This window comes from Lutra lutra, chromosome 8 (assembly GCF_902655055.1).
Source record: "Lutra lutra chromosome 8, mLutLut1.2, whole genome shotgun sequence".
Lineage (NCBI taxonomy): Eukaryota > Metazoa > Chordata > Mammalia > Carnivora > Mustelidae > Lutra > Lutra lutra.
The window spans coordinates 35,379,561-35,392,492 of record NC_062285.1 but is presented as its reverse complement, the minus strand read 5'-3'; the positions used below and the strand labels follow the sequence as shown (position 1 = coordinate 35,392,492).

At 38.5% G+C, this 12,932-nt stretch overlaps 1 protein-coding gene and 1 pseudogene across 13 annotated transcripts in view; one reads left to right on the top strand and one right to left on the bottom strand.

Moving 5' to 3' along the window:
- BCL2L13 (BCL2 like 13) overlaps positions 1-12,932 on the top strand; it is an 85,931-nt gene that overhangs the window by 50,437 nt on the left and 22,562 nt on the right. For 4 of the 13 annotated variants that reach the window (XM_047739564.1, XM_047739562.1, XM_047739568.1 and 1 more), the window contains one exon: positions 10,044-10,125. The exons of the other annotated variants lie outside the window; for them this stretch is intronic. In XM_047739564.1, the coding sequence (XP_047595520.1) occupies positions 10,044-10,125 (82 nt within the window). The remainder of the gene's footprint in view (positions 1-10,043; positions 10,126-12,932) is intronic. 13 annotated transcript variants of the gene reach the window in all.
- Positions 1,711-4,057, bottom strand: LOC125106268 (BCL2/adenovirus E1B 19 kDa protein-interacting protein 3-like; annotated as a pseudogene).

The following is a 12,932-nucleotide window of genomic DNA, read 5'->3' as shown; positions in this document are numbered from 1 at the left end:
AGCCACCTAGGTGCCCCTCATCTTTAAAGATTTTTTTTTTTTAATGTATTAGAGAGAAATGCGCACGCATATGAGTGAGCAGAGGGAGATAATATTCCAGAAGACTACCCCCTGAGTGCTGAGCCTGACAGAGGGCTCAGTTTCATGGCCCATGAGATTATGACCTGAGATGAAACCAGGAGTTGGTTGCTCAACTGACTGAGCCATCCAGGTGCCCCTGCTTTGGGTTTTCTACATAGAAAATCATACTGTCTGTGAATAATGTAAAAATTTTCCTCAGTAACTACCTTTTTAACACATTTATTCACTAATCAGGATCTTCTGGTACAATATTAATGGAAGGCATCCATTAGAAGGCATCCTTGTCTTTTTCCTGATGTTAAAATGAGTGTCCTTAATTAGAGCATTTAGTTGTATCATTTAGTTGTATCAGTCTCAGTGAGTGAGGTTGGCCTGTAATTTTTCTTGTTTGGTTTCAGTTGTAAGGGTATGTTGGCTTCATAAAAGAATCCAGAGTGGGAAGAGTGTTTCCTTTTTTTTTATACTCTGGAATAGTTTATATGAAGTTTAAATTAGTGTGTTTTGCTTTCTATAACATGCATGTAAAATAGCCTGGTGTTTTCTCTGAGGGAAGTTTTCTGATTTTCCTGTCAACTTTATTAATTATTTTTTTAAGAAGGCTCCATGCCCAGTGTGGGCCCCAACATGGGGCTTCAGCTCACCACCCTAAGTTTGAGACCTGAGCTGAAATCAAGAGTTGGACACTTAACTAACTGATTCACCCAGGCACCCTTTTCTTTTCAACTTTTGATAATTTTCCTGGATATTATCCCTGAATTTTCAGAGTTGTTGGTATAGAGATACTCATTATACCCTTTTATTTTTACTCTTTTGGAGGAGAGTGCAATGGATTTTTGTATCTTAATTCTCTCCTACTACGTACTTTTAAACATTTTTTTAAAAAGATTTTATTTATTTATTTGAGAGAGAGAATGTGAAAGAGTGTGAAAGGGGAGAGGTCAGAGGGAGAATCAGACTTCCTGCTGAGTAGGGTGCCCAATATGGGACTCGATCCCGGAACTCCAGGATCATGACCTGAGCCAAAGGCAGTTGCTTAACCAACTGAGCCACCCAGGCATCCATTTTTAAGCATTTTATTTTGGAGAATTTTAAATGTCCACAAAAATAGATAAGATAGCATAATGACTGCCATCACTTAGCCCTAATAATCACTAACTCATTACCACTTATGCTTTATTCACGCCCTAATCCTGTCCCTTCTTAATATTATTTTGAAGCAAAATTCAGGCATTATATGATTTTATCTATAAAAATTTTCGTATGGGGGCACCGGGTGGCTCAGTAGTCTGGGTGTCTGCCTTTGGCTCAGGTCCTGATCCCAGGGTCCTGAGATCAAGTCCCACATTGGGTTCTTGCTCAGCAGGGAGCCTGCTTCTCCTTTTCCTTCTGCCTCTCCCCATGCTCATGCTAGCTCTCACTCTCTCTCTTGCTCTCCCACAAATAAAGTCTTTTAAAAAATTTCAGTATGTGGGGGAGGGGCATGAAATAGGTGAAGAGGATTAAGAGTACACTTATGAGTACTGAGTACTATATAAAATTAAATCGCTGTATTGTACACCTTAAACTAATATAACACTATATGTTAAGTATACTGGAATTTAAAAAATTTTTTAGGGGTGCCTCGGTGGCTCAGTTGGTTGAACATCTGACTCGAATTGGGCTTGGGTGTTCAAGTAAACTGCTGTGATAATACACCACTTCACATATCTCATACTTTTTAAGGAGCTTTTCTTTCCCTCGGTAGGTGCTGGCAGAGAGTGTGCTCAGTCATTTTCAATATAGATGCCTAGACCCAAAGCCAAGCATAAGAAAGGAGGAGATATAGAATGAAAAGAGTCTGAAGGGGGAAAAAAGCCCCGTTCTTCCTGGTTTCGCTTTTCCTCATGCTCAGAGAAACAGAATGAAAACTGAAGTAGAACTCCCTGGGGGAATGGTTTCAGGCCTTATGAACCAGTCAGACATATAGGCTGTACTTTCCTTCAGAGCATCAACTTTTCTAACTTCTGACTGAGACCTATGGTCTTTGCTCCTGTACATTTCTTCATTAGATATATAATCTCCCCATCTTTCTGTGGGGAAGGACTGTCACGTAAGGACTTCCCCTTGAACTACTACTCTGTCCTGATTCATGTTTGCACTCAAAAGAATCTCTTCATGTCTCCAGTGTAGATAGAGGGCGAGGAAGGCACTTGGGCCAGCCCCCCATTTTCCCCACTGCCATTATCATTGCCATTGCTGCTGTTCGTGGTAGCTCCACCCAGGAATCTTGCTCACCTAAATGGTGCTTTCCAACAAGGGAAGAATTAAATACAGGGAATGTAATTCATTCCTTTCTTGATTTTCAGTTTTATTATGACACAGTACGTTGATGTTTGTTGGTTATTATACTTTGTTACAGAGAAAGTAGTTCTTTTATTCAACTGAAATGTGTTTGCTAAAGAAAAGAGCAGTAATAATGAATAAGTAGTTTATTGATATTTAAATTTTTTAATGTGTTTTTAATCTCTAATTTTGAATGCCCAATCTGTATTTCACATTGTTAGGTTTAAGCCCTGTGTTTTTTCATGTGTTTAAAACCAAGAGATTCCTTTTTTGACTAATTGGTGAAAATGTCTCCTATGATACAAAGTGTCAAGATGAATCATCTTTAAGGCACTTTGTGTTAAACATTCCATTGACAGGTCTTAAAACCATTATGGTCATTCTTGTAGAGAAGAATGATTGGGCTGCATGATGGTGCATGTCTGTTACATAAAGTCTATAGTATGACTTCCGGAGTAAAGTGTTTGTCTTCAGCCACCTGAACACAAGGTCAGGGTGAAGCAAACTGCCTACCTGTCAAAGTGGAGCTAGTTTTGAAAACCTACAGGAAAGGAGGAGGGATGACAGCTATATTATGTTGGAGGAAGGGTTTGGGCATATAGATTTGCAGAGACGAAAATAATATTTTGTTCTCTGAATTAGAAAAAGAAATGGCTGGGATAAATGCCTTTTGGATTTCTGTAGATAGTTTTTTCTAGGATTTATGTTTTGTGATCATTTTTGCCTTAACTATATTTGAGATGATTTTTCCACTGTACTGGTATTGAGAAAAGTACTTTATTGAGGCTTATAAGTACTGTGACTGGTGTGGATTTTTTTTTTAATAGACTGTAGAGCAGTTTTACGTTCATAGAAATGTTAAAGAAAGGTATAGAGATTTCTCGTGTACTACCCGCCTGCACACATGGATGGCCTTCCCCATTATCAGCATCTCCCATCAGATCTGTACATTTGTTACAACCGATGAACCTCTGTGGATACATCATTGTCACCCAAAGACCATAGTTACAGTTTACTTTTGGTGTATATTCTGTAATTTGGGCAAATTTATGATGGCAAATATCCATCACTATAGTATTACACAGAGTAGTTTCACTTTCCTAAAAATCTTGTGTTCCACATGTTTGATCCTCTGTCCTGCCTCACCCCTGGCAACCATTGATCTTTTTACTGTCTCCATAGTTTTTCCTTTTCCAGAATGTCATATTTATATGTTGGGATATATACATATATAGTTGGGGCAGTGCGATCTATAGCCTTTTCATATTGGCTTCTTTTTCTTAGTAATATGCATTTAAGTTTCCTCTATGTCTTTTTATGGCTTGATAGCTCATCTCATTTTTAGCACTAAATTTTTAGCACTCCTTTGTCTGGATGTACCACCATTTATTTACCCATTCACCTATGGAGGGAGATCTCAGTTGCTTCCAAGTTTTGACAATTAGGAATAAATCTGTTAGAATCATCCATGTGCAGGTTTTTGTGTGGACATGAGCTTTAAACTTCTTTGTATAAAAACCAAGGAGTGCGGTCTGGTAAGAGTATGCTTAGTCTTGTAAGACATTTCCAAGCTATCTTCCAAAGTGGCTGTACCATTTTGCATCCCCACCGGCAATGAATAAGAGTTCCTTTTGCTCCTTAGACTTACCAGCATTTGGTGGTGTTTGTGTTAGATTTTGGCTATTTTACTAGATGTGTAGTGGTAGCTCATTGTTTTAATTTGCATTTCTCTGATGACATATGATATGGAATATCTTTTCGTATGCTAATTTGCCATCTGTACTTCTTTGGTGAGGTATCTGTTAAGGTGTTTGGCCCATTTTTAAAATCAGATTGATTGTTTTCTTATTTAAGAGTTCTTTGTATATTTTGGATAATAATCCTTTATTAGATGTATCTTTTGAAATTGTTTTCTCCAAGTCTGTGGCTTGTCTTTGCATTCTTTCAATATTGTCATAGACAGACATTTATAATCTTAAATTCCAGCTTATCAGCCATTTCTTTCATTGACTGTGTCTTAATGTTATATCTAAAAAGTCATCACCAAGGCCAAGGTCATCTAGGTTTTCTCGTAAGTTATTTTCTAGGAGTTCTATAGTTTGTATTTTACACTCAGGTCTATGATCCATTTTGGGTTAACTTATTTAAGGTGTAAGGTCTATGTCTAGCTTTGGTTTTGTGCATGTGCCTGTCCAGTTGTCCCAGCACCATTGTTTGAAAAAACTTTTTATCCATTAAACAATGGATAATTGCCTTTGCTCCTTTCTCAAAGATAAATTGACTATATTTACATGTGTCTGTGTCTGTTTCTGGGCTCTCTCTTCTGTTCCACTGATCTATTTTTTCTTTCACCAAAACCACACTGTCTTGAATACTCAGCTTTATAGTAAGTCTTTTTTTTTTTATTTTTTAAAGATTTTATTTATTTATTTGACAGAGAGAAATCACAAGTAGGCAGAGAGGCAGGCAGAGAGAGAGGAGGAAGCAGGCTCCCTGCTGAGCAGAAAGCCTGATGTGGGGCTTGAACCCAGGACCTGGGATCATGACCTGAGCCGAAGGCAGCGGCTTAACCCACTGAGCCACCCAGGCGCCCCTATAGTAAGTCTTGAAGTCAGGTAGTGTCAGCCCTCCAGCTTTGTTGTTCAGTATTGTGTTGGCTGTTTTTGGTCTTTTGCTTCTCCATATAAACTTCAGAATCAGTTTGTTAATATTTGCTGAGATTTTGATTGGGATTTCACTGAATCATAGATGAAGTTGGGAAGAATTTACATCCTAACCTTATTGAGTCTTTATATCCATGAACATGGAATATCTCCATTTATTTAGTTCTTTTTTTTATTTCATTCATCAGAGTTTTATAATTTCCCTCATATAGATCTTGTACCTATTTTGTTATATTCATGCCTAAGCGTTTCATTTTTGGGGATGCTTATGTAAATAATATTAGATCTTTAATTTCAAGCTCCACTTGTTTATTTCTAGTATATAGGAAAACGATTGACTTTGTATATTAACCTAGTATTCTGCAATCTTGCTATCATTCCTTATTAGTTTTAGGACTATTTTTGTGGATTTTTTTCAGATTTTCATAATGTAGATGATCATGTCATCTGTGAACAAGACAGTTTTATTTCTTACGTAAAATAACAAAAATTCAACAGAGTAAATTCAAGGATCTATTGGCTTTCTTCAGTGATTCATGAGTCATGCAGCATCCCATCTAGCAAATAGGAAGGAGCTCCAAAAAGCTGCAGAAAAGGAGAAGTTTTTGTTTTGTTTTGTTTTATTTTTAAGATTTTTTTTTAATTTATTTATTTGACGGACAGAGATCACAAGTAGGCAGAGAGGCAGGCAGAGAGAGAGAAGGAAGCAGGCTCCCCACCGAGCAGAGAGCCCAATGTGGGGCTCGATCCCAGGACCCCAGGATCATGACCCGAGCTGAAGGCAGAGGCCTTAACCCACTGAGCCACCCAGGTCCCCCAGAAAAGGAGAAGTTTTTAAAGGTAGAAAGAAGTGGGACAAGGAAATCATAAACAAAAGAAAGGATTATTTCAGGCAAGGTCACCTCTTTTAGGGGGATGAAAGGAATCTATTGCGTGAATATCCTCACCAGTGTTGACTAGGAAATTCCAGACTAACTGGTTAGGATCACATTCCTGAAGGAGGTTGAAATTGCAGTTAGGTTAGCCATTAAGTCTTGGTTGGTGACATGGGTTTAGCTCAAGTGAATCCATTTGGGGCCTGTTGCCTTCTTTTTAACAATTCCTTCCCAGTCTGTATACATTTTATTTCCTTGTCTGACTGCATTAGCCAGGACTTCCAGTACATTTTTGAAAAGCAGTGATGAGAAATTACATCCTTGCCTTGTTCCTCATCTTAATGGGACCTTATAGTTCTAACCATTAAACTTGTTAGCTGTATTTTTTTTTGTAGATAACTCTTTGTCAAGTTGAAGTTCCCTTTCAGTCCTAATTTACTGAAAGTTTTTATCATGATATTAAATTTTGTCGGAGTTTTTCTGCATCTGTTGATAATAATCTTTTTTTTTTTTTTTTGTCTGTAGCCTATTGATGTGGGGGATTACATTAATTGGTTTTTGAATGTTGAACCAACCTTGTATATCTGGGATAAATTGTATTTGGTCATGCCATATAATTCAATATAACATCTTTGGGCTCTATTTAGTAATGTTGTGTTGAGGATTTTGCCTCTATGTTCATAAGCGATATTAGTCTGTAGTTTTCTTATAATATATGTCTGATTTTAGAATTAGTATAATGCTGGCCTCATATAATGAGTTAGGACGTATTTCCTTTGTTCTGTCATCTCAAAGAGATTGTAGAGAATTGGTATAATTTCTTTCTTTCTTTTTTTTTTTTTTTTTAAGATTTTATTTATTTGACAGAGAGAGAGAGAGATCACAAGTAGGCAGAGAGGCAGGCAGAGAGAGAGGGGAGGAAGCAGGCTCCCTGCGGAGCAGAGAGCCCGATGCGGGGCTCGATCCCAGGACCCTGAGATCATGACCTGAGCCGAAGGCAGAGGCTTTAACCCACTGAGCCACCCAGGCGCCCCGGTATAATTTCTTTCTTAAATGTTTTATATAATTCACCAGAGAACCTGTCTGGGCCTGGTGCTTTTCTCTAATTTCTGTTTTTTTTTTGTTTCTTTGTTTTTTTGCGGGGCTTGAACTCATGACCCTGAGATCAGTACCTGAGCTGAGATCAAGAGTCAGATGCTTAACTGACTGAGCCACCCAGGTATTCCTGTACTGTTTTGGAAGGTTATTGATTATTGATTCAATTTCTTTAATAGATATAGGCCTATTCAGTTTATAATTGTTTTTTCTTGTGTGAGTTTTGGCAGATTATGTCTTTTATAGAATGGGTCCCTTTCATCTAGGTTGTCAAATCTGTGGTTATGGAACACAGTTCCTTTATTATCCTTTTAATTCCATGGGATCTGTAGTGATGTCCTATCTTTCATTTCTGATACTGTAATTTATGTTTTTTCTTTTCTTCTTATTGAATTTATTGATCTTCTCAAAGAATTAGCTTTTGGTTTTACTGATTTCCTCTAATGATTTCCCATATCCAATTTCATTGATTTCTATCCTTATTATTTTTTTCTTCTGTTTACTTTGGACTTAATTTCCTCTTTTCTAATTTCCTAAGTTGGAAGCTTTGATGATTGATTTTATTTTTATTTATTTATTTATTTTTAAAAATTTATTTGACAGAGATCACAAGTAGGCAGAGAAGCAGGCAGAGACAGAGAGAGGGAAAAGCAGGTTCCCTGCTTAGCAGAGAGCCCAATGTGGGGCTCGATCCCAGGACCCTAGGATCATGACTGGAGCTGAAGGCAGAGGCTTTAACCCACTGAGCCACCCAGGTGCCCCTGATGATTGATTTTAGATCTTTCTTCTTTTCTGATATATGCATTTAGTATTTAATGCTATAAATTTCCTTCTAAGCACTGCTCTTTCTGCTTTGTACAAAATTTAGTAAGTTGTGTTTTCATTTTCATTTAGTTCACAATATTCTAAAAATTTGTCTTGAGATTTATTCTCTGACCCTTGTATTATTCAGAAGTATACTATTTAATAACTAAGTATTTTGGAATTTCCTAGCTGTCTTTGTTACTGATTTTTATTTGTACTCCATTGTGGTCAGAAACCAGACATTGTAAGATCTCTATTCTTTTAAATTTGTAAAGGTTGTGTTTCATGTGCCAGAATGTGGTCTAGGTGAGTATTGCATGTGAGTTTCGGAAGAATGTGTACTCTGCTATTATTGGATGAGGTAGTTTATAGATGCCCATTATATCCAATTGATTGATGGTATAGTTGAATTTAGCTGTGTAATTAGTGACTTTCTGCTGGTTGGAGCTATTCATTTCTAATGGAAGGGTGTTGAAGTCTCCAATTATAACAGTGGATTCATTTATGTCTCCTTGTATTTCTATCAGTTTTTGCCTCCTGTAATTTAACACTCTCTTGTTAAATACACATTAAATACACATTAATGTATATACCTTAAAGTGTCTTTTTGGATGTTAAACCTTTTATCATTATGTAATACCCCTCTTTTTTTTTTTTAAGTTTTTTTTTTTTTTAAAGATTTTATTTATTTATTTGACAGAGAGAGATCACAAGCAGGCAGAGAGGCAGGTAGAGAGAGAGGAGGAAGCAGGCTCCCTGCCGAGCAGAGAGCCCGATGCGGGGCTCGATCCCAGGACCCTGAGATCATGACCTGAGCCGAAGGCAGCGGCTTAACCCACTGAGCCACCCAGGCGCCCCTTAAGATTTTTTTTTTAAGATTTTATTTATTTGACAGAGAGAGATATCACAAGTAGGCAGAGAGGCAGGCAGAGAGAGATAAGGGAGGAAGCAGGCTCCCTGCTGAATAGAGAGCCGGATGTGGGGCTCAATCCCAGGACCCTGGGATCATTACCTGAGCCAAAGGCAGAGGCTTTAACCCACTGAGCCACCCAGGCGCCCCCCCCCCTTTTTTTTTACAGAGACTGCAAGAGAGGGAATGTAAACGGGGAGTGGGAGGGGGAGAACAGTTTACCGCCAAGTAGGGAGCCCAATGTGGGGCTCAATCCCAGGACCCTGGGATCATGACCTGAGCAAAAGGCAGACACTTAATAGCTGAGCCACCCAGGCCCCTGCCCCTCTTTATTTCTGATAACTTTTCTTGCTCTGAAGTCTGCTCTGTTTGAAATTAATAGAGCTACTCCCACTTTTTTTTTTTTTTTTAAGATTTTATTTTTTAAGTAATCTCTCTACCCAGTGTGGGGCTCAAACTTAACAACCGTGAGATCAAGAATTACATACTCTACCTACTGAGCCAGCCAGGGGTCCCTATTTTCTTTTGATTAGTGTTATCGTGGTGTATTTTTCTCTAGCCATTTACTTTTAATATGTTTGTGTCTTTATATTTGGAGTGTTTTTTTTTTTAAAGATTTTATTTATTGATTTGACAGAGAGAGATCACAAGTAGACAGAGAGGCAGGCGGGGGGGGGAAGCAGGCTCCCTGCTGAGCAGAGAGCCCGATGCGGGACTCGATCCCAGGACCCTGAGATCATGACCCGAGCCAAAGGCAGTGGCTTAACCCACTGAGCCACCCAGGCGCCCCTATATTTGGAGTTTCTTATAAACAACATATAGTTGAGTCTTATTTTTTGATCCAGTCTGATAAATTCTGTCTTTTAATTGGTGCTTTTAGATTATCAAAGGGTTTTTTTTTTTTTTTTTAAGATTTTATTTATTTATTTGACAGAGATCACAAGTAGGCAGAGAGGCAGGCAGAGAGAGAGAGGAGGGGAATCAGGCTCCCCGCTGAGCAGAGAGCCCCACGTGGGGCTGGATCCCAGGACCCTGGGATCATGACCCGAGCCGAAGGCAGAGACTTCAACCCACTGAGCCACCCAGGCGCCCCTCAAAGGGATTATTAATAATTGAATTAATATCTACCATATTTGTTAAAACTGTTTTCTGCTTGTTGCCCATATTCTTTGTTCCTCTTTTTGTCTTCCACTCTTTTTCTGCCTTTTGTGGTTTTAATTAAGCATGTTGCATGATTCCATCTTCTCTACTTTCTTAACATATCCATTACATTTCTCTTTTTACTTTTTTTAGTGCTTGCCCCAGAGTTTGCAATATACATTTACAACTAGTCCAAGTTCACTTTCAAATAACACTATGCTGCTTCATGAGTAATGTGAGTACAGTATCATAACAAAATAATCTTAAGTCCTTCTCATCTCTGTATCACTGCTGTCATTTCCCTAATCTAAGCATGCATATGTGTGTCTGTATGTATATGCATATATATGCTATATATGTAAGCATACATGATTGAGTTGCTATTATTTTTTTTGAACAAACTGTTCCCAATTGATAATTGGTAATTCTTATCAATTAAGAATAAGAAAAATAAACATTTTTACCTTACCTTGACTTACTCTTCTGATGCTTTTCCTCTCCTAATGGAGATCCAAGTTTCTGACTTAACATTGTTTTCCTTCTAATGAGCCTCTTTTAACATTGCAAGCAAAGACAAGTTTACTAACAACACGTTTCCTCAATTTTTGCTTATCTGAGATTTTTACGTGTCCTTCATTTCTGAGGGATAATTGCACATGCACAGAATGCTAAGTTGGTGGGTTTTTTTCTCTCAACACTTGAAATATTTGAGTTCACTCTGTTATTGCTTGCGTGGTTTCTGAGGAAAAGTTCAATATAATTCTTTTCTTTGTACTTCTATAGGGAAAATGTTTTTAACTCTGGCTTGTCTTAAAATTTTCTATCTTTGACTTTCTATAGTTTGAAAATGATATGCCTAGGTGCAGGGTTTTTGTTTTGTTTTGTTTTTACATTTTTTCTACTTGACATTCTTTGAGCTTCCTGAAACTGTTTTTGGTGTCTGATATTAACTTGAAGAGGCTCTCAGTCATTATTGTTTTAAATATTTCTTCTGTTCCTATCTCTTTTTCTTTTTGTATTCCAGTTACGTATATGTTACAGTTACTGTAGTTGTTCCACGGTCCTTGGATACCCTGTTCTTTTTATCCTGTCTTTGTTGTCTTTGCTTTTATATACTCAGGCTCAGAGATTCTTCCCTTACCCATGTCTAGTCTAATATTATATAGGCCCATCAAAGGTATTCTTCATTTCCGTTAAAGATCTTTTCGATCTTATGGTTCTTTTCCAGTATTTCTCTGTCTGCTTACATTGCCCATCTGTTCTTGCATGCTTTCTGCTTTATCCATGAGAGTCCTTTGCTTATTAATCATAATTGATTTAAATTCTTGTGATAATTTCAACATCTGCAGTGTCTGGTTCTGATGCTTGCTCCATCTCTTCAAATTTGTTCTTTTGCCTTTTGGCTTGCCTTGTAATTTTTTCTTGATAGCCGGACCTGGTGCACTGGGTCAAAGGAACTGCTGTAAAGAAGCCTTGGGGGAAGGGGAGGGATTTTATAGCCCTATGATTAGGTCAGTCTTTTTACTGAACTATGGCCTCTGCACTCTGAAGTGTTTCTCAGTTTTTCCTTTCCTTGTTAGGTGGGATGAGATGGCTTGAGTGGGCTGAGTTGGGTATTTCTCTAACTTTGTGTTGGCTAGGCTCTGATTAGTTTCTCTTAAGGGCAGTCCTTGTTAAGAAAAACGGAGTGACCTATTGTATTTCAAAATGGTTCATTTTCCTCCCCCTGTCAGAAGCATGAGGGGAATTTTCTTTGGTATTTATTAAGAGCACCTGGTTGAGCTCCTAGAGGTAAATCTCACAGAATTGTAAGGGTCTTCCTATGACTGAGTCCCCTGGAGTTTAACTTTGTGTTGGCCACGCTGAGCCTCCAGCTGTCCATCAGTGCTCGTCCCTAGCGTGATTTCCACTCCGGTAAGCTGTGACCCCGTGTTCACCTGTCTTTCTCTCCAGTCTTGGGGGCAGTGGTTTGCCCTGGGCCATTACCTCTCTCTTACAGATCCTAGAGTAGTTGTGGATTTTTCAGTTTGTTTAGCTTTTTACTTGTTAGGGTAACGTGGTGACTTCAAGCTCTGTACGTGTGGAAGTCACTCTCAGGTTTTCTCTCTCAGTTTTGTCCACACTGAGCCTCCAGCAGTTCGTCAGTTTCAGTTCCAGTTCTCCTCCCTGGGCACGGGTTCCTGGGGAGGTGACTGCTTAGGAGTTTCTGCTCCAGTAAGTTATGATCCCCTCTATTGCCTGTTGGTCACTTCAGTCTTAGGGGCAGCATTTGGCCCTGTGACCTCATTTCTCTTAGAGATCTAAGAAGTTACCGATTTCTCAGTTTGTTTAGCCTTATTGCTTGTTGTTAGGATGGAATGGCACCTTCCAACTTTCTTTTCTTTTTTTTTTTTTTTGGATTTTATTTATTTATTTGACAGAGGGAGCACAAGCAGGGGGTGTGGGAGAAGGAGAAGCAGGCTTCCCTCCGAGCAGAGAGCCCGATTCAGGGCTCAGTCCCAGGACCCTGGGATCATAACCTGAACCGAAGGCAGACACTTAATGACTGAGCCACCCAGGCGCCCCAAACTTCCAAGCTTCTTAAGTGCTTTCCAGAAACCAGAAATTAAAATGACCTCAAGCTGAGACTTTACAAGGATCTTATTTTGGTTTTAGTTACTTTATCCACAGACATTATTCCCCAGACTTGGACATAAGTCATATGGTTACAGTTTCCATACGTTAGACGTGAAGGAGTCTCAGTCTACTTCTGATCATTCCTTCTCACTGACGCTCACCATCACGTGAGGGTGAAACATATTTCTATAATTCCTGTGAAATGTCTGTATGGAATCTAGAAGCTAGGGCTCCTGTTCCATGGCACAGTACTCAATAGGCATCACCAATTCATGTTCTTTCTCTTGGTTTTTCTTGAAAAGGAGAATGGCCTAGAAGTGTTTATTACTGTCTAATTGTATGGCCTTAGATGAATCATTTTCCTGAATATTCTTCAGATTATTTATAAACTCTAGTTTCTTTTTTTTTAATCATTTTTTAAAAGAT